Consider the following 21837-nt stretch of genomic DNA (forward strand, 5'->3'; position numbering starts at 1 on the left):
CTAATATGCACATACACACACAAACGTGTACAACCAAACAATTTGTTTTGTATTTCAAATCTCTGCTGATAGATCCATCACTGTTTGAGTTCTGTGCAGGGTTTTTTTGATCAAGACAGTTCAAAAAGCATTCTCACTTTTCCATCACTTTCCACCTGCTGATTTAAATGGGATGGTTTCAAGCTCCATGTGAACCATTATATAACCTCTCAGTGGGCTCAGGATGCAGAGCAGGTAGCCCTCTGTAAATGCAATGTTTGTTGGTTCATTCCCCAACTCTCATGTGATGCTGTGCAAAAAGCTGAAACTTAGAACTAATCCTAATGCCATGCCATTTTGTAGCTGTAAGTTTACATTTGTGCATGAAAAATTTTAAAGCACCCTCGACAGGAAAAGTGTTCTCCGCTTTCCCTTCATTTTACTTCCCAGGAATCCCACCTTCATTTTGTCTAGGGAGGACTATTTCTTTGTTTCCAGAGAGGGAGAATTTCTTCTTGTATCAGCCCATTTTTCAAAATATCCCCAGTGCTATGATATGAACATTTTCTATTTTTTAGACTCAAGCCTCCAGAAGGATTGTGAAATTTGATCAGCATCTCACTTGAGAGTTTTCACAATAGCTTGAAATTATTAACTTCATAAAACCAGAATAAAATTCAGGATCATTGTGCTTTGATTATAGTGGGAATTTGTTTTTAGGTTCTTGTTTTACCTCCAGGCAACAGCTCTCATCAAACATTTCTACCCCTTATATACAAATAAAGTGAAATACACTTATGACAGTACTAAATGAACTTTTACTAGGAAGGAAATGAGGCAGTTATGAACATAACAGCAGAAAACTTTTCTTATGGGAAATTAAGATAGATGGAAAAAAATGATCATCAGATTTTACATTCACATCTTCTCTGCACATGTAAAATCTGGTATCAACCATAGACTAGTTAAAATATTTGTACAAGAAAAATATTTTCTTTCATACCCCCAAAGGATCAAGCAGCCTCACAGAAATTTCTCCTGTAGTGTGCACTACATAAACTTTACTTTGGCATGTCAATGGTCAGCCTAAGGATTTAAAAGTTACCCCTTTACAAAACCAGCAATACAGTGTTCCTCATGAGCCTCCTCTGCTAAAACTGACACTGTACGTACAGGCGACCAGGTTAGCAAGCGTATCAGAGAAATACACACAGCAAACATAGTCAGACAACTCGTCAACTCTGAATGGTCATCTGAGATAAAGTGTTCAGTAGGTCCAAAAGTAACATGTGCCTGTGTCCACCTCAGATTAGTCCTTGTATTCCGTGTACTTTTTAGCCGATCCGTGCACCTTTCTGGCGGGGTATTTCAGCCGGTTCAGGGCCATTTTGCGGAGCACCGCTTGGGGAAGATCCACGCGACACTTCTCTGCGAGCTCCACCAGGTAGATCAACACATCGCTCAGTTCTTGTGCCAACTGCTCCCGCTCCGCTTCAGTCCAGTCCGGGAGGCCCTCAGCCACCTCCCCTCGCCACTGGAAGAGCTCCGACACTTCACCCACTTCCCCGACCATAGCTAGCAGCAGGTTGCGGGGCTTGTGAAACTGATTCCAGTCCCGCTCGTCCGTAAACTCTGCTTGCATTCTCCTGATGTCTTCAATGGTGGGCTCGACGCTGAAAGTGAACCTGTCAGGTCTCTTGGCCTCTCCGTTTAAGGGCTGTGAGAGACACGAGTCCTCAGCTGCTGCTCCGTTTACCAGAACTTGTCCGCTGCTTTTTGAAGGCACCGATGACACGTCACCATTTACTCCACATGTTCCGTTTGAAGCCATCATGTTGTGTGAAGTCTTTCAGCGATGTCAATAAAAGAAATAAAAGCTTTCAGGACGTGTAAACAACCTGCACTACCACCACCATGTGAAGAAGTCCCGCCAGTTGCCCAAACGGAAGTGATGCAAATTCTGAGAAAAAAAAGGGAGTCCCACGAAGGCCGGGAGTTGTAGTTTTTGAAGAGATTTGGTGGCTCAAAGTGTATATGAAAATTACTAAAAGAACTACAACTCCCATTTCCGCTGGAGTAATGCAATATGGCTGCCTCCTCGGTAGCACCAAGTGAGCTGCTACATAATATGAAAAAAATATCAGTATTGTTTTCCAAGGGGTCGTTTGTGATAAGACGAATAAGTACATCAAGTTTAAGATGTCGCAATCAGCCGCAGTTAAGAGAAAAAAGGTAAGTGAGGCTGTTACGGTGCAGGTTTTATTTCATAGCCTGACCTGCTACTCCACATAACTTGCATGAAAGCAATATCATATTAGGACAAGGACTTCATTTTACATTAGATATGGGGGTATGTCCGATTTACTTAATGTAATTGTTGTGCTGAAAAGCAGCAGTCCTCAATGTTGCATTTGCATTTTAACAATTCAATGGGTAAAGTTATATTCATGATAAATTGTTGAATAGACCCCAATCTTTTTGCTTTTTTGGCATTTTGCTGCATTTTATGTTTGGTCTAAACAACTCTTGCATTGGTCGTTACGTCTTTGCTTGTGTGCACCAAGTACGAGAAGGAACACACGTTGTTTTTCCTTTGAGCACGCTTGGATTACAATAGCCTATTGCTTCTCCCATCGCAATCATATCTCATGTCCTCAATACAACCCTTCAGTTTGTAAGGTATGAATAATAACAATAATAATAATAATAATAATAATAATAATAATAATAATAATAATAATAATAATATAGAGCTCTTTAACGGTGCTGAAAGAAGAAATAAATTGTTGTCTTCAACCCTTATGGGGAAAGGAACTTCAATTTGGCACAGACCAAAACATGAAACATTTTAAAATTGTCTTATTAAATACAGTCTATTATGTTCTCCAATAACATGCTTGGGCTGACATTTTGGATTTATTATAAAAAAGTGCCCTATGAATGGCCAAGCCACATTTTTCTGCTGTAATAACCATGTGGTTGAGGTGCACCTGAAAGACTACTTATTAAATAACTGATAACTGAACTTTATTATTATTACTTATTTATTTATTTTATTTTCTTTATTTTCTTTTTTAAGGTAATATATTTGTAAGAGCTGCATGACATTAGCCCAATTCAAATGTCTTTTAAATGTACCCTCCAAAAGGCTTTTATGGTCTACTTTTTGAACTGTACTTAAAAGTTGCCTTGACATTCATTTATGCCTAGCTGCGATACACAGCAACAGGATCCAAGCTATTCTGGTACTGATATAATGTACATGTCCACAAAGAGGAGGAGTGATACATCCTAGGTTCTTAATCAGACCATGCTTGAGAAAATAATGTGCAAGTATTATGTCCTTTAAACAGCTGCCCTCTTTGACACTGAGTTATCTCACACCAAGCAGAACATCATTTATACCTTTTTGGCTGTTGGAAACAAAAAATCAGCATACCTAAAGTTTCAGTTTCAGTTGAAAATAATACAAGCATGCCAGTGAATGACAACCAAAAAGAGACATTAATCTAAGAGAAGAGAGAGAGAAAATGTCCTTTTAAAGAGGGAAGGCTCTAGGAACAGCTCCTATAACTAATTTTAAGTTTGCATAGCTGTGAGAAATGCATAAATATGTATTGTATTTTTGCATGGTGGTATAACTGTACAGCAAGAGCATGTATTGGCAACATCCACTTGGTCTTTTTATTAGAATTTGTACAAATTTTCCAGTGTAGACATACCAGATGCTTATCGCCTGTTTAGACCTCGTGTGTAGGCAGCCAGACAGAAACAAGTATTTTTCTTTTTCATGGTACACTGCCACTTTTCTCACTGATTTTTGGCTTATCTGGCTCCTCTCTGCATCAGTGCTCCCCAGCAGCTGGTTGGAGTTGTGGGCCTGGAAATCCATGCCCAGATTAACTCTAACACCAAGCTATTCTCCGGCTCAGCGGTTCGCTTCTCAGCACCTCCAAACTCCCTGGTGTCATTCTTTGATGCGTCTTTACCTGGCACATTACCCGTAAGTGTTGTCTAACGTGTTTTCAACTAAGTTAAGCTGTTGTCTTTCAGATTGCTTCCTTGTCGGATCATTGCGTAATGTCCCTGTGTGTCCCCAGGTCCTGAACAAACGATGTGTGGAGGCAGCAGTGATGACAGGACTGGCTCTTAACTGCACCATCAACAAAAAGTCCCTTTTTGACAGGAAACACTACTTCTATGCGGACCTACCTGTGAGTTGTTTTTCACTCCTCCTTCTCCTTTTCTGTGCACAGTCTAGGGTTTAATAGATGGCAGAGTGACAGCACAGGTATTGTTGGAGGTACTTGATCAAACAAACAGCGGAGTAGAGACACTTTGGTCCTTCGCATCATACTGCATCATTGCTTTTGCTTTCATATAAGATGACTTCAGTTGTTTTCATCACAAAACACCTGGTGAACTCTCCCTGCCATCAACCGTAATTGAAATCGTGAACACCTCTCGCTGAGGCAGCAGAAATGTTATTTGTTACACGCACAGACAAATAACACTGAAAGCTCTAAAAGAAAATGACCAGGTTTTTTCAATTGCCAGCTCATTCCTTCCATTTCACTTCTTTTTATACATTATCCACAGATCATTTCATTCTCTGTGCTGATTACATAGGCTTAGATTTCTTTTCATCCCATCATTCAGACCATTATTAGGGCCATAAAAGTCTTAGGTATTGTATTTTAAACAATTCTGTGTGTAATAAATGTTTAATTATAAGCTGCCTGAAATGATAATAGCATTTGAGATTTAACTGGTACAAACAGTTTTCTAAGCTGGAGATGACTCAGGTTTTTTGCCATTAATTGACCTCACTTAGACTCTGAACCTTTTCTCAAAGTAGACTTGGCTTTTTCTCATGGTGATTGTTTCAGATATAATTGGAACTTTGCACTGAGTACACTTTTTAAAAGCTGCTTTGGACTAAAGTGTGCAGAAATGCTTTTTGCATCCTGCAGGAAACCAGATACTCAGCATATATATGAAAATACTGATATTTCATCCATTCATCCCCACTGTCCATGCAGCTCAGGCTCTGTTTCTGTCTGTATTTTACATGTCTTGTCTGTTTTGTTTTAGGAGCTTGTCACTCAAATAGCTGCACAGAGCTTAAAGTAGCGTCCATAAAAGTAATAAGGATAAACCAATGTGAACTATCCAAAACAATCAACTGAAAGATGCTGAAATCTTCCCCCAAGCTTAAGGGAATTGAAAGGTCAAGTGATAAACACCAGTCATTTTTTTAGTTCAATATAAATCTTTCAGACTTTGTTGATTGAAATATTGGCTAGTGGTGCAGCCATTTGCATGAAATTCTGACAATTAAACACTGACAAACCAACAGGGAACCTGTCCCCTTTAAGCTGTATGGAGCCTTAAAACCAAGTTTTGGCTTTTTTTAACTTATATCAGGCAACATTATCGTTGACTTTTACTAATCACAGTGTTATTTTCGGCTACAGAAGAGAAAGCTGAAATAAATAAGTCTTATAAACAAAACCTGCGCAGGAATAACAGTAGACAGATTATACACACCTCATCTGGTTAATTTAGAAGAGTTTATGAGCCACTTATGTTCCTGGGGAGTAGGTAAACAGAGTCAAAAGGGGTGAATGCCGGCTCTAAATTCCCCAGGTGAAAGCTAATGCTATTCTGCAACTACTGCTGCTTTTTACATAAAAACAAGCAGTCACAAAGTATAAGGTGATGTTTTAGCTTTGTTCTTAATTCCAATGGCCCCCAGTGGCCACAAAGAGTATTGCAGCTTTACGTTTGTCCAAGTAAACTGTTGTATTAAAAAAATAAGAAAAATAGAACAGTAATGTTTGCAGACATTTGGGGGAAAACACATCTTTTCTATGGTGATACCATGAGACTGGGTTGTTTGTGTGTTTCTAATAAACAACATGCCATGGTGGTTTGAGAGCAGGACAGAATGGAACAGGTCCTGGTTTTCCTACAAAGGCTCTCTGTAGCACTGATAATTCCATTAAACAGGCTTGCCCAAGTAATGTTCCCTTTGTTCTCTGTAATGCACTGCTCGCATGGTCAGGTTTCCTCACTGCTCAGAGCCTCGAGGTAATTTCACTGCCATTATGAGTGACATTTTAAGGCTTCGAAGCAGAAGACGAAATGTCATGAAAACTCTACAGAGGCCTCCTCTCATGTGTTCAGAAGTACATGGAAAAAAAGCTTTCAGAAAGTTTTGCATGTGTAATTTTCAAAGTCTGTCTCTCTGTGGGAGCAGCTTTGGGTAAGGTAATAATACAGATAATTGTGGACCAAAGAACTCGAGGGAAAATTACCCAAAAGAAGGGGTGAAAATGAAGAAGTTGGAGTGAAAAAGAGCTTTTGTGACATTATATTTTATCCAGGTAGTGGACTAATCTGAATAATCCCTGTATTATGTTTTTGATTAGTTTCTGTCCTGATGTCAAAAACAACTTGTGAAAGATGTCACAGAAAAACCTTGGTGGAGTGCGATTGGTTCTATAGATTGCGTCACGTGGAGTTTTTTTCCTCCATGTGTTATTTTACAGACTTAGTGGTTATCACACAGTTGCAGCAGTACATACTTTAATCACCATGGTAAGGATACATTAACTCACCCCAGGAGGTCCATGTATCTTGGCATTCTTGCAACAATCCCCTCCAGAAGCACAGGGATTACTGCTGGGTTCCTCTTGCTCCATTGTGTGTTTACTGAAGATTGCATCACCTCTTTTGGAATAAATCTCAGCCGTTGACACACAGCAGGGGGATAATACCGGATTACACTTTTTATTTTTCTCAGACATTTCCCAACATCTCATGCCGACAGGTTGAGTCTGAACTTTTATTTGAGTTTTGAATTGACTGTGTGTCCCCTTGCAAAATACATGCTGTTGCGCGTTTGATAAACATTTACTTTGCATTACCTCCGTCAGCTGCTCAGGAACAGAGATCTGTCTCTTGTGTGTCAAGCTGCGCCATCAGATGAAATCAAAGTGGCTTTCATTTTAGAAGTGACGGGACATTTTTCTCTTCTGACCCAAACTTCAGTGGAACCCATGCTCATGATATTCATCCCAGCTGTAGATGTGAAGCAGAAATTATCCCGCCCTTGAAAAATACATTTGTAAATTGCATTGTACATTATTGATATGTTCCACTCGAACTCCCTGATTGCATTTTGTAAAACAGCACGGCCGCTCATTAAATGATTAATGCTCCCACCCAAACAGCATTCCCTTTTTCGATTGAGACACATATATAAAGTTTTAACGACTTTTTAATAACATGCCTCAGCAGCTCTGCACCAACAAACCAGCTAAAGCAAACAATTTCAGTTTCCTTAAGATATTAAGTGTACACTTACACAGACATGGCTTTGGCTAGTGAGGCTGTGACATGTGCTAATGAGCATTTGAATGGATGTTTTAGTGACCTGTGTGGGAAGCTGTAAAGGAGATCAGTGTACAGGAGCAATTAATGAGGCCGGTTTGTGTGGAGATGTTGAAAGGAGTCAGAAAATGACTCAGCAGCTCACAAACATGGAAATCAGTTTGTGTATGTGTGAAATAAATCCTGTAAGTACAGTATGTGAGCTGGCATGCATCAGTAACTTTGGATATGACTCCTCATTAGAGCTGCTCAATCTGCTGTCAGGGTGCAGTCAGGAAAACTTAATGTGGCTTCCAAGATCTTGTTAACATCTCATTGGCCTCATCCTGTTATGTAGCAAACTTAGCTGATTTATTAAGCAGGAAATGCAAATAATGCACCCGATGCTCCCTGCTGCTGTACAGCAGCTTCATCTTGCAGAAGCAATGTTCACAGCCACTGTGAAAAACCTCCAGATTGATACGTGTTGTAAGTAAGAAACACAGGATTTCCAAAAAAGCTGCACAGTGCTCTGAAAATCCAGGAGGTTTAAAGATGACATCCACCGTAAAGAAAATAAATTGAAAAAGTAAAACCCGTAAATTTTTTCTTTTTTTTTAAGGGAAGAAGTGTTGCAGAGATTGATTGTGTAGATCAGACGTATTGTATGAAAAGTCAGCGACTCCTTTCTCCCACACTCTCTTTAGCATAAGTATGATAAATGTGTAGTTTCTGTGATGTGGTTGCCATAGTAGTGCTTGGGATTAATACATAGGGTAGCAGATTCTTTTTGGACAAGAGGAGGAAGTGAAACATTTATTCTTATGGTAAGTGAAGAGACCTTGAGTGAAGTGGCAGCACTCCTTATGCATTACAATGACAACTCAGCCAATCAGGAAGCACCGTGCTTAATTGATGCTTCCTCTCTGACCTTTACATAGACTTATGACACCGAATGAAGAATATTCATCACTGTCATGTCACTGAAATGTCAGAGTTTGAATTGAAGACTCTAGGAAGTCATATTTTACATATTTAACCTCTTTATTTTGTATTTTTTTATTGTTTAAAAAAGATGTTTCAGTGACACAGCATGAAGGATCGTTCAAATAACTGTGTCGCTCGACAAATGAAGAACTCATCTGAAATACCAACAACATGTATCCGTCACTAATTTTACTATTACTCCTGTATGGAGATGGGCCGATACACTTTTTTTACATTCCAATCCGATCTGATCTATTAAAATTTAATTGTGCCGATACCCGGTCCATACCGATACAGTAGGCAACATAGTAAAACATAAAACAAACGTAAACATTCTCAATTTCAAGCCGTTTATTAAATAGTGTTGCAACAACCTGAGTGCAATATGTAATGGCATGGTATGTAGGAATGCACCAATCCAACTTTTCGGGTTCCGATACCGATGCCTGGGCTTTGGGTATCAGTCTATCAATTCAAATAAAATCTGAAAAACTCCCAAACTAGCCGCTAAACTTTTTTGCATGTAGCTCAACTTATTTTCATCAGAAATCTCCAACATGAGTTGCTCTGTAGTTAGAGCCACATGCTTGTGTTAAGGCTCGTTGGCTGGTTTTTGGGTTGTCTTCTTCTTCCCTTTGTTATATGCTGTGTGGCAAAGAACCTCTACTGCCCTGTGAAACAGTTGGTGATCAAGTGGCAATCTCCATTGTTAGAAAAAAAGTCTTTGCTAAAAACCTTCAATGTGTCACAACTCCACTTGAGGCTGGCTCTGGCAGTACTAGAAACCACATACACACCAATTCAAAAGAGCTAACAGCAAAAATTACATGTTTACAGCCTGGTACAAATGGCAAACCACTCTATTGGCACACACTGTACATGGGCGCATATTTCTATAAGTCAGCGGTTCAGAAGATATTAAGATCTCATGTTTGCCGAATCAAAGGCACAGATCTCCTGACTGACCGATGGGCATCCTGTAGCTGCATTTCCAATATTGCCCCTGGCGATTGGCTTCGAAGCTGCATCAGAAACAGATGGATGTTGTTGCAGATACTACATCCTTTTATTATACTCTCTATGTTGGTGACAGTATTACCTGATGCTTATATAAGCACAATATCGGTTTATATTTTCTCTTTAAGTATGATTCTCATCAATTCTGGTATATTGCAACAGATGTAAGATCTGTAATGAAGGAGACTGTGTTTGAGGAAAAGTTATTCAACAAGTAATTCACTTCAATCATTTCAACCCTGCCCCAATCTTTGGTATAAAGGAGTTTTGACTTATACAGTAGCTAGACACTAGGGGGAACTCCAAATGCATTGGCTTAACTTTGTGCTGCAGTCACTGATACATTATAACAAAAAGTCAAGCAACAAGGTCAGATTCTGTTCATTTTTTCTCTGCATAGATTACAGCTTATACTACCTTGATCTATTTCAAAATGAATAAAAACTAAAAAAAAAGACATCAAGCTTGATATCCTGCAGTTATTCCTGATGAGTACATTCAGAGATTTTTATTATTCATTCCAGTGCAGCCTATTAGCCACATAACCTTGCTGCCAAGTGTTTTACAGCACTGAATTTCCTTGTACCAGGCTAATGTATTTTTGTCTGAATTCCAGACTGGGTACCAGATCACTCAGCTACGGCAGCCCATCGCAGTAGACGGCATGCTGGCTTACAGTTTCCTTGGAGGGAAAAGGAGGAGCCAGGTCATCAGAAAATCTGTCAAGATCACACAGATCCAGCTGGAGCAAGACAGCGGCAAGAGTTTGCATGATGAGCTCCGCAGCCAGACGCTGATTGACCTCAACAGGGCAGGTAATGTGAGTGTGTCACTTATGACTACTGGAGAGGTCAGAGATCAAACAACATTTTCTTTTTTTATTTTCATCTGCAGTAACAATAAAAAGGTGAATGCAGATACATAGAAAGACTAAGAAGTTTTGACACATTTACCAGAATGTTGTTTTTCTTGCTCTGTCTTCTATTTTCATACCAGAAAAAAAATAATACAAGCAGTAACGTAAAATTTTTGTGGCCCATTTCTCTTAATGTTAGCTAAAAACCTCCATGGGATAGATATCGCAGAGATGTTCAACACAGCTGTCTTCACCTACATCAGGTGTAGGCCTAATGGAGCTGGTGATGGAGCCAGACATGAGCTGTGGAGAGGAGGCTGCTGCAGCTGTCAGAGAGCTTCAGCTCATCCTGCAGGCTCTGGGCACCTGTCGAGGCAACATGTCAGGTAAGGATATCACTCAGTGTCTGTGCCTCTTTGCCTGCTTCACTTGAGCTGCTATGCCACAAGGATATTTCCCACTGAGCATGTATTTTTTATCTATTTTGCCTGCAGAGGGACAGCTGAGAGTGGACGCCAATGTGTCCGTGCACAAACCAGGCGAGCCTCTGGGGATAAGGGCTGAAGTGAAGAACATCAATAGCGTCCGGTACCTGGCCAAAGCTATAGGTAAACACGATAGAAAATTTCTCTGAGGAGTGAAAGCAGGAAGGCTTAACACTTCTGAGTGGGTCTCAACTGACTGAGACTAAGTCAACACTTCCACACTGTGTAATACAGAAAGATTTTCTTGGAGTGTGTGTTTGAGGTTATGAATGCGTCACTTGTTAAATTGGAGGTGAAAAACAAATAGTGAGTTCTTGTATCCAATCCAATGAAAAGCTTTAATTATTTTGCTATCACTGTGCTGCTTACATTTTCAGCAAAACCCACCCATTTTTTGGGTTTTTCAAACACATATTTATACAAATACAATATAATTTCTGTAAGATCAAACAATAACTCACATTTGTAATTTCATCCTACCATTAACCAACAGCCCCCCCTCTAATGGATGAAAACATGTCAGAGACCCTTCTCCCAAACTACCCACCATAGATAAAGATACTACAGGCATGTCCTTTGCCAACACACATTTTTGATGCATGTATGACTCCCACTTGTGCTGTTTGGTTTTGATTCATTTGTTTATGTTTACCTAATAGAATAGAATAGAATAGAATAGAAATAGAATAGAAAATACTTTATTTATCCCCGAGGGGAAATTCAGGAGTCACCGCAGCATTTAAGAAAACAAAAGTAAGAAAGAGTATAGAAAGTGCAAAAATGTCCATAAGAAATTAGATGACGACATCCCGTCCACCACTCGTCCACCACTCTCCAGCCCAGCCAGTCTCCACCTCCACAGGGTCCAGGACTGAGCCTCCCCAGCAGTCTGTTCAGTCTCTGTCTCCTGGATCCTGTCTGCTCACAGCAGGCGAAGCTCCTCCGATGTGTCGCGGCGTCCGATGTCTGCTCCGTCAGCCACGTCCGTGAACAGCATGATGCTGCTGGATTAGCACAGCTAGCTCATCCATCCCCCGGAGCGAGATCCCACGTTCCCAACAACGATGGATGGAAGGACAGGTCCACGTCGTCACCTCCCAGCTCACATCCGAGAACCAGCACGTCGTCCTCACCGCCTCCTCCTCAGCTCGAGGGAAATCATCAAGCCCTACACTAGTTAGCATTGACATGCTACAGGCTGCTAACAGCTAATTTCGCATGTAAACAATGCAGCCATGGTTACATGTAGGATCTCCAGACAAACACAGGAGAAAAGTAGTAAAAAATATCGCAGAAGCCACAAAAAGTTTGGTGTCCGTGACCGACAATGAACCATACAAAGTGATATAGTGATATAATGGTCCTTGCTCTGTTATACCTTTGAGCCCCTTCTCTAATCTATCATTTTTTTCTCAGTTTAAAAGAAAGGAAGACCTAAAACAGTTTACTGAAGCTTGTGAAGAATAAGTTTAAGACTGACAACCAGTCACACACATCTACAGACGGATTTCAATATGTGGGGCTAAATTCTCATAGATTTTGTGTCCGCTCCACTTAGGAAGCAGAAAAAGGAAAACTTCAGCCTCTCACATGCAGACTTCTAAGCGTGGTTAGACACTCTGCAGTCTGTGTGAATTAGTTATCATTACAGTTGTTACACATTTACTGCTGCTGAATTGGTATTTAAAAGTCATGGAGAAAAACATCATTTATCACAGTTATAACGTGGCAGCAGTCACAGACCTCAGGACTGCCAGTACATCAAAGCAGATGTTTGGCATTTAACTCACAAATTATATGTGTGTGTACTGGAATTATTGAATAAACTGTCTATATTTGTGCTCATTTCATTTTTTTCACATCACTAGACTACGAGATCCAGAGACAGATCGATGTCCTGCAGAGAGGGGGGTCGGTGCAAAATGAAACCCGGGCGTATGACTCCAAATCAGGGTAAGAGGATGAGAGCAGGGCCACAACGTGATGCCAGGTTTCAGCTGCTACAACCCCCTCTCCCTGGGATCTGTGCCTGCTTCATTAGTCTAGAGCTCTGCTGAGGAGGAACTATTATAGTAATCATGATGAATAGAGCCATTTGGATGCTGCTGTCATCCTGTGTTATCTGTGAGCGTTGTGTTACTCACAGGTTTTATGAGCTCGCAGAATGAGCCAGCTCTCACACAGCTGAGGCCTCGATCATCCTCCAGTGCTCAGCCTCCTCCTCATGAGGCGTCGCATGTTGGAGAAACACGGTGAAGCATATGATTGGCTCTTCTTTTTTTCTCACCCCTGAGGAGGTAGATGGTTATTTAACAACACCGTTTTGCATCTAGGCTGCCGCTGAATGGGAGGCTTTTATTCTCATCCATTCACCCTCTCATCCATTCATTTGCTTACTCACTTGATATTTGGTGATTAGCTGTAATGTAACACAGATTTTATATTGTTAGGGGAACCGTATTCACTGATTTTCTAATTTTTGACTAAATATTCTATATGTCCTTTAATTTTTCATAAAGTATTGCCTTATTCTCATTGCAGTTTCTCACTATGTGAGCTACCTGAAAAAACGACCTCTGCTCATAAATGATTGTTAAATTTGTTGCTGATTAATGATCTGTTGCTGTTGTTTTAAAAATCTGCTAAAATGCTTTATATTTAACATGTTTTTTTGAGGTTAAATGCCTTCTAGTTAATATTTTTGAGGCCCCAGGTTTTTTCAGTCTGAGAGCAGGTACCCTCACGGAGAATACTGTCCTCATCCATCCTCAACCATCAAAATGATTTAATATCTGTTACAAAAAGTGATATTTGATTCTGAAGCTGAAGCTAGCAATTAAAATAAGGGAGACTTTGCTTTCTGACTGTGTCACCTCAGTTGAGCTTTCAAGAACCTCTTAAGATTTCCACAGATGCGCAGGGAGATGCTGGATTAGTTTTTTCTTGCTTGCAGCTGAGGTTGAATTGCTTTCTACCCGCTGGTTGTTTCTCTGCTTCACCCTCCACCACAGACACCTTAAACACTGTCATTCTCAGGTCAGCAGATACTGGCATTAGGCCAATTAGCATTTAAAACAGACACATGTAACTTTTCTGTCAGTTGCAGAGAGACAGTGATGTTACCAGTGCCTATAAAATTACCAAATTATCACACTATGGGGGTTATGAGTGATAACGCGGAGGAAATATATTTTTTTGGTGAAACATAATTCAAGAAAATATTATCTATTTTGCCTTTCATTAACAGTATGTCAAGTGTTGGTCTGTGCTCAATTGGTGTCATTGATCAAGCATGGTGTGTAGGAAATCAAAGAAAGCAAAGTTAATCTTTTTGGGTGCCCAGGAGGTCATTTTCTGCTGTGGTACAGAAACAGATTTTGACGTTGTTTAATTTTGACTGGTGTTGTGCTGCAGTTTAAACTTTTTGTATTCTAAAAACCCTACTTTGGTGAAAAAGACCATCCTCTATGACGTGCATATGTTTGTCCCTAGGGTGACCATTCCTATGAGGGACAAAGAGGGTCTTCAAGACTACAGGTGAGTTCCCCTCTTAGCCTCTTTTTTTTTTTTTTTTTTAACTCTGCCTCTGTTTGTCAAGAAAGCTCTCATTGTATTGACAAGAAGTCCTGACATGAGTTGCTGATCTGCTCCTGGGTGCGGGCCAAAATGGAGCAGACAGATGGAGAGAAATAAACAGACACCACTCAGGTTCTGGTCATCAGTCAGTGTGTGTTTGTGGTAGAGCTAAGGAGAGGGAGTGATTGATGGACAGGTTTAAGGCAGATAGAGTCAAATTAAACGAGGACTATTAGTACCTTACAAAAGCCAACCACCTCTCCTCTGAGCTTATCAGTACTGCTGATAAAGCACCCACCCTCACCCCCCTTTTTCTGCACTTCAGGTTTATGCCAGAGCCCAACCTGCCTCCTCTGATTGTTTATGAGGATAAGACATCACTGCCTGCCGGTGTTGATGCGAGCCAGGCAGTTGTGGTGCAGAAGATAAGAGAAGAGCTGCCAGAGCTACCCAGCGTTAAAAGAGACAGGCTGGTGCAGACATACGGCATCCTGCCTGAGCACAGCTTCACTCTGGTGGTGAGTTTGTTAGAGATGTAAGAGTAGATTCCCTCACCAGTTCCGCTTTTTGCATCTTTATCCTTTTAATTGCAATCTGATACAGCCAGAGCACAACTTGGACAATGGAGCCTGGATGCGGTTCAGGAGGCTGCTGTGTACTGCTGGACTCTATTTGGCTGATTTTATCCTAATTAGATAATAAAATGTGATGCAATCAGGTCTTTTTTTGTGGTGTTCTGTTGCAGAACGAGGATGGGCTGGTAGAGTACTTTGAGGCAGTGCTGAAGGCAACCCAGAGAAATCCCAGGAAGGTGATAGGCTGGGTGACAAATGAGCTGCTGGGTCACCTTAAACAGCAAGACATGAGCATGAGCCAGAGGTGAAATACACACATACACACACACACACACACACACACTCTTTCATACTTATACACACACCCCGGTCACTTTTACAACATTCACACAATGCCATCACAGCTTCTGAATGCAGTGCCCAGAACATAACCTCCCTGCGCCTTGTTCTCTTTGTTCCTTTTGTATGCTTTATCTGAGAGGTGGTTTAAGTTGTGCAGATAAAGGTTTCTGTGCAGCCGCTTTCTACCGGGGAGTCAGCAGGTCGTCAGATACTTTTTACGAATTTTTCAAACTTTTGGCAACTTGTGTCAAATAATGGACAGTTTTCAGCCCCTTGTCCACCCAGCAAGAAAAAAAATCCTTAAATAAAAAATGTTCTGTCTATCCCTTTGGCCCTTTGTAGCTGAGGTTGTTTAGACCATAAACTACATAAGCTGATTTTCCATCTAAAGGTCTGGAATAAATTGACAAATTGTCTGGAACAAACAAAATTGTTCACAATTCAACTATGAAAAGTTCAGAGAGATAAAAAAAAATCTCTAATATGTGTTGTCCTACGTTTTAACACCTTTCTGTTGTGGTACCAAGTTTACAGATTGGACCCTAAACAATGCAGGGAGGCACTCTGCAGATGATCGATAACATTTAGTATCTTTATGAATTATGACTTCATGGTTTTCAGGTGTCATTCAGGTGTTTATTTGAAAAGACTCATTTTAAAAAACAGTGGCGTAACACAGATACGAGCGGTTGCAGAGATAGATGCAGAGGAAAAGGGAGATCAACAAGAACAAAGATTTTCTTTTTCTGTAACTTATTTAATTCTTAACAAGCTTACCTGTAGATAATACAAATGATGCAGCATCTTTTCATCCAAGTTCACTGAAAGTTCACCACAGAACTCTTGGACATGACTTCAAAATATAAGCATTGGGAATCCCAGACTTTTCCTTTGAAAAGCATCCAGGTGTACTCACATTCTGTAATTTTTCAAGCTAATAACTAAAACTTTGTGGATGCAAAGGTAAAACAGGCCACAATGCATCTTTTTCTGTCTTTAGGCTGAGATGTGTGTGTGGCTAGCAGAGAAAAAATGTATTCCCCAGATTGATCAGTACCTGTCTCACAAGAGACTTGACGCTAACAGCAGCAGAATTAAAAGTCTTATGTATATAAACAAGCCAATCTGGAGCTGTCACACAGCCAACACATCATGTGCAAGGGTTAAGTTTGCTAAACCGTACTTAACCACACCGAACCACTTGGTTAAAATGACCAGAATTCTCTGTGATTAATTTTGTTTCTAGGAGGGCATCAGATAGGGTATAAGCTCAGCTTGTGTTGGGCTTGAAGCCCAAGTCAGACACACTAACTTAAAATAATCAACTGTTACACAGCAGATGGTTGTGCAGAGAGTTTAAAAAGCAAAGTTTTTCCTGTCCCATCCCCACCTGATGGACACTTGTCAACATCTGATTATTTTTGAAGTAAAGGCACAAAAACTCAGAGAGCTTATGGAGGAGTTTGGGGAGATGGAAGGATTTCTGGCAGCTTACAGCACTGACGTGTGAATCAGTGAAGTTTAAGTCAGACTCAGTAGATTTCACTCAGTGGCCAAAAGAGGGGACAGCATCGCATAGCATCAACATAAGCTGCAGGGGTTTTACTAACAAGCTTGGCTTTTCATAAAGTCATTAATAATTCATGGTTTTAACAAGTCTCACTTGTTAAGTATGGTTAACACTTAGTTCACATAGTATCCCGTGTTTACTGCAGCTTTTGTTATTGTGGTATAGTGTTTTAGAAAAAAAGACTCACAAGTTTGCCTGTCATAGTGCAAACTGAATTAGATATTTACAAGCATGAGTAATTTTTTTCTTTCCACGTTAATCATAGAAGTTTTGAGCTGAAAGACACAGGAAGCTAAGTTTGCTGGTTGGGGCTTGACCATTCAAAACACAGAACACCCTCAACGTTAGCCATCTTTTCACAGTTCACATCAAGACTTTTTTTGTCAAGGGTATAATTTTACATTCTCGAGCTGCTGCTAATGCCAGGACACAATTATTTTCATTTGTTTTAATTTTTTTTTTCAAATTTGGTTTTATTCTCTTAAATAAAGGAAAAACTTAAAAAAAAAATCTTAATGGTCACTGCCAAAGGGAGGTGAAAGGGAGGTGGAGCAACTTTGGAAAACAAAGAACATTACTCGGTGTTAAGGAGTCTGATATTAAGGTTGCTGATAAAAACACTGTTAAAGCACAAATACTCCTCATTCTGTCAATGTACACAGGCCCTAAAAATGTGAGTGGACACAGGCCCTAAAACTGTTGAAACACAGGCCTTAATGCTGCGAGTGGAAACAGGCCCTATTAATGTGAGTGGACACAGGCCCGAATGGTGTTAGTGGACACAGGCCCTATAAATGTGAGTGGGCACAGGCCCTACAAATGTGAGTGGGCACAGGCCCTAATGATGTTAGTGGACACAGGCCCTATTAATGTAAGTAGGCGCAGGCCCTAATGCTGTTAGTGGACATGGGCTCTAAACCTGTCACAACACAGGCTCAAATGCTGTTAGAGGACACAGACCCTAATGCTGTTCGTGGACCTGGGCCCTAAATGTGTCAAAAGCCAGGCCCTAATGTCGTAAGTGGACACAGGCCCTTATGCTGTTGAAACACAGACCCTAATGCTGTGAGTGGACACAGGCCTTAGTGCTGGTAAAATTCAAGCTGTGATGACAGTGCATCACACCTGACTGGATGTAGTTTGTCTATAGCCACACATTCTGTTGATAAACACTTGTGTGGTATCAAATTAAGTATCTAATTAGACTTCAATGTTACCTAAGTTACTGACACATTTCTTTACTAGTAATGATAAATGACTCCTGATTTAAATCAAGGTACAATGAGTTTCTCTTGTGACTGTTGAATGAATGAGCACAGTCTCTTCAATCAGTATTTAGTAACAAATTTAATAAAGTAACTGGCTTTAGTCTGAATCCCAGTAATGGCAAGAACCATGATTTATGAATGATTTATATGAGATAAAAGCAAGCATGGATGAGACTCGCTTTTTCTAACGTGAAAGGAAAAATTGCAGAGAATCAGAAATCAAAACTTGCAAATGTCTTGCACCTTGGCATCCATGTGTCTTTAAATGTTCTTGGCTTAGGTGGAGAAGCCATTAAGAAGTCACTTCTACCTGTGCAAAATACTTACCATACAAATGTTTTTATTGGAAAGTTTAAAATGTTGGGAAATAAAACTTAATTGTATTGACAGTAAGGTGGACAGTAAGATGGACAGTAAAGCTTATTAGATTCTTAGTGGTACAAATACAGATTACACTGTTACACACTATACAGAAACACCTTATGTGAGTTAGTTAATCTCCACTCATATTGGTGAGAAAACCTCAGCTGCAGTCTGGCAGTTCCTCAGAGTAAAAACCTGTTTTTGACAAATCCAATTACATTAGTGGAATCAACTTTTTTGGGAGGAAAGTGTTGTTTTGATCCCCCCTGCTGAAGGCCTGTTAGCTAAAACATGTTTGTTTTTTGTAAATGTTCCAAAACACTCTTGAAATTGTATGAGAGTCTTTTTGATAACTCAGTAAAAAGAGAAGCTGTCACAGTACCTTTCACACTTGAGCTTGAAGAAGAACATGGAGATGTTTATCCAGCCACCAGCTATAATAAAAAACTGCAGTTAACTCCAGCTGCTTCTGTTTATTTCACGCTGTGACGCTAAATATTAGGGATTTACTTCAACTTCTTCTTTTGTTGCAGCATCCTTCAACTGGCAGGTTATTAGTGACTTGGGAGCTGGCTCTCTGGTGCATTAGAGTTGTGTTTGTGAAGATTTGACTGAAGGTCAGTCAATCAGTCAGTACTAAAGAAGCACCACTTTGGTGTGTTTTTGGTCTTGCTTTAGGTTCTTAATTGTCCTGAGTCTGATATTTAGGGGAGGCTGTGGCTCAGTGGTGGGATTAATTGACACCAGATCAAAAAGTTTGGAGTTTGATCCACATAAAAAAGTGTCCTTGGCCATTATGCTTAGATCCAAACAGCCTCCAGGGTGTGAATGGGATTAGTTAACCCCGATGTGAGCTTAACATGGCCCTCTCTGCCATCTACAAATAATGCAAAAAGGACTTTGAGTGTTCACAATGCTTCAGAGAGTCAACCCAGTGTCATATCAGTAAATACCCAGATAAATAAGTTTATTGATATTTCCTGAACCTGTTAGTATCAGTGACTTATTATGGAGTAAGTAAAGTTGAAACCTGTAATGTTTTAAAGTCAGAGCAGATGCTGTGAGCTTTACTTTATGTTCCACTCCCACACTGATAAGAAGCCTTTGTGTGTGAGTAAACCATAGTAGTTGGTGTTTATTTATGCAGTATGTTGCATTCGCTTTGGTCGAAAGGAGGAAAGTTAAAAGATAAAAATAAAAAGCTGCAGGAAGAGAAAAAATAGCATTACTGAGACTTTTAAGTACATGTGGAAATGTAATTTGGGGATACATGAAAGAGTTTTAGACATTTTTCTGGTGTCTCTTTTTGCATCCTTATGATCACTGTCAGTATCAAATCCCAGGACCCAGCTGCTCCTGTAAAATTCTTCCAAACCTCCTTTTGCCTGTCCTTTCATGAGTGGCCTAACTCAGGAGGACATGATGAAGTAGTCAGAGAGGTGATACTTCAGACATATCAGCTGGTGGAAGTACTTCAGCCAGCTCATCTAGACATAAGTCACTCTCACAGGGTGACCCCTCTGAACTGTGTGCTGGATGTGCTGCTGGCTGCCGAGAAGAGGAAACGTCAAAAGACCAGTCGCAGATTTCAGTCAGGAAGGTGATAGGATGATAACGGGTCTGTACAAAAGACTTGACCACTTTGCTGGTTAGACGTCCTTATTAACTTATTACATTGTTGATTTAACTCATTTTTAGCTGTGAAAATGCCACATAAGGAAAATTAACTTTCTTCTTGTAATAAGATATTCTTATTTCAAAAAGCTTGACAGGTACATTTTTCTTAACCCGTTGACTAATTTTTTCCCACTTTGCTCTTACCAGGCATTGACATTGAACAGATTTTGGTTTTTGCTATGTAGCTGCTCAAAGAGTTTTTGCCATTATGTTACCCCTTTGTAACTGTAAAATCTACGTAATGTTTACCTACCATATCAAGCATTTGTTTGTTACTTGAGTCTTCATCTGTTCGATTACTTTCTGTTTAATGTATATTCAATTGTTTTAGCCTCCTCAGTTGCTGTTTGTAGACTCTACTGCTCCACCAAATCAAAAAGTTTAAGATCAGTCTGAATGTTGTTCTGATTAGTTTGAAAAAACTGAAAGTTTTCCTGATTTCCTTTTTCTCTTTGGAATTTGAGATTTTAGATGTCATGATGCCCAGAGTAGAAGGGATGTTATTTTTCCTTTAGAGAGAAGAAGTTTAAAAGGTTGAAGTTCAAGATTTATTTTTTTCTTTGAATAAAGATGATGAAGATAGCTCCATAGTTGCCCCTCTGTAACCTCATATGCGCCCTTTGTGCTATAGTACTCCTAGCTGGTTGTGTAAGTAAAGGTGGATATTTTTCATCTGTTTCTTTCTGACCGACTGGACCATGTTGGGCAGAGATTTATCTGAGAAGGACTGCCTGGCCTGTGGAAGAGTGAATGAAACTGTCTGTATCTAATATATTCTGACAGGCTTTTTGATTCTGTGTCTGCTCGCCGCAGGAATAAACAAGACGCATAGACAGAGATATCATAGTCAATTTCCAAACACTGATAGTCTCTTTCAGCCCGACCCTCCCACTAGTTCCGTCTCCTTTTTCCTTCCATGTATAACTGTAATTCTTCATTACATCTATTAAACTGTAATTAAATTCCCTCTTCATCTGATTACAGTCCCATCTCTCCCTCTGCCCTGGCTGAGCTGCTGGAGCTCCAGGAAACAGGACACATCTCCTCTTCAGCTGCCAAGCAGGTCAGACAGCTGCATAGAGCGTGCAATTATCTCCTCCTATCTGTCACTCAAAGCTAACAGCAGGGCTGAAGATGCTTTGTTTTACTGTCGGGTTTCTCAGGTGTTTCAGGAGATGTGGATTTCACCTGGTAAGACAGCATCAGAGATCATCCAGGAGAAGGAGCTGGGTCTTGTTAGTGACACCTCTCATCTACAAAGGATCTGCCAGAAGGTGGTTGACTCACACCCTGATGAGGTGAGGATCAGGACACAAACTCTCCAAACACTGTTTGTGTTGTACTTTTAGGTTTGAAACTCTGCGTCTTTGTTTTCTCTGTAGGTTCAGGCCATCAGGAACGGAAACAAGAAAGTTCTGAACAAACTGATGGGGCTGGTTCAGAAACAGACCAAAGGCCGGACTGATCCGGTTTTAGTGAGAAAAATTTTACAAGAAAAGACTTCTTGAATGTTAGATAAGAGCCAGATTATTGCAAATATGAACTTTATGAAAAATGTATGATCATGTCTGTAAAACATTGCAGTGAATGGTCTTTTGTATGTTGATAAAATTGATGGTGAAGCTGAAAAAGAGGTTTCCTAGGAGGTTTTTGTGAATATGAAACAAAGTTTTTATTGAAAAACAATCACTGTCTCCTGTATTTATGTGTCTCATAAAGCAATAAAGCTTTTAAAATTGAAATCAGTGGCGTTATTCAACAATCA

The 21837-nt window shown here is 40.1% G+C and overlaps 2 protein-coding genes across 2 annotated transcripts; one reads left to right on the forward strand and one right to left on the reverse strand.

Moving 5' to 3' along the window:
* Positions 1–781: 781 nt before the first annotated feature.
* On the reverse strand, positions 782–1938 carry dctpp1 (dCTP pyrophosphatase 1). Its single transcript, XM_074695395.1, has one exon. It carries the CDS (start codon positions 1811–1813, stop codon positions 1289–1291), a length of 525 nt encoding a protein of 174 aa, XP_074551496.1. The 5' UTR covers positions 1814–1938; the 3' UTR covers positions 782–1288.
* A 92-nt stretch (positions 1939–2030) lies between these two features.
* Positions 2031–21814, forward strand: gatb (glutamyl-tRNA(Gln) amidotransferase, subunit B). The gene is made up of 13 exons (XM_074695385.1): positions 2031–2211; positions 3829–3982; positions 4080–4193; positions 9977–10175; positions 10480–10602; positions 10711–10824; positions 12570–12654; positions 14194–14238; positions 14603–14795; positions 15023–15156; positions 21057–21135; positions 21236–21370; positions 21455–21814. The coding sequence occupies exons 1-13, from the start codon at positions 2066–2068 to the stop codon at positions 21578–21580; spliced, it is 1647 nt and encodes a 548-aa protein (XP_074551486.1). The 5' UTR covers positions 2031–2065; the 3' UTR covers positions 21581–21814.
* Positions 21815–21837: the final 23 nt, after the last annotated feature.

This window comes from Halichoeres trimaculatus, unplaced genomic scaffold (genome assembly GCF_033239565.1).
Source record: "Halichoeres trimaculatus isolate MK-OKI-2021-1 unplaced genomic scaffold, fHalTri1.1 fHalTri1_scaffold_2, whole genome shotgun sequence".
Classification (NCBI taxonomy): Eukaryota; Metazoa; Chordata; class Actinopteri; order Labriformes; family Labridae; genus Halichoeres; species Halichoeres trimaculatus.

Coding starts and splice junctions, on each gene's coding strand:
- dctpp1 (XM_074695395.1), bottom strand. CDS start 1,813: ATGATGGCTTCAAACGGAACATGTGGAGTAAATGGTGACGTGTCATCG.
- gatb (XM_074695385.1), top strand. CDS start 2,066: ATGGCTGCCTCCTCGGTAGCACCAAGTGAGCTGCTACATAATATGAAA. Junction 10,176..10,479: donor GATTGACCTCAACAGGGCAG/GTAATGTGAGTG, acceptor CACCTACATCAG/GTGTAGGCCTAATGGAGCTG. Junction 10,603..10,710: donor CTGTCGAGGCAACATGTCAG/GTAAGGATATCA, acceptor TTTTGCCTGCAG/AGGGACAGCTGAGAGTGGAC.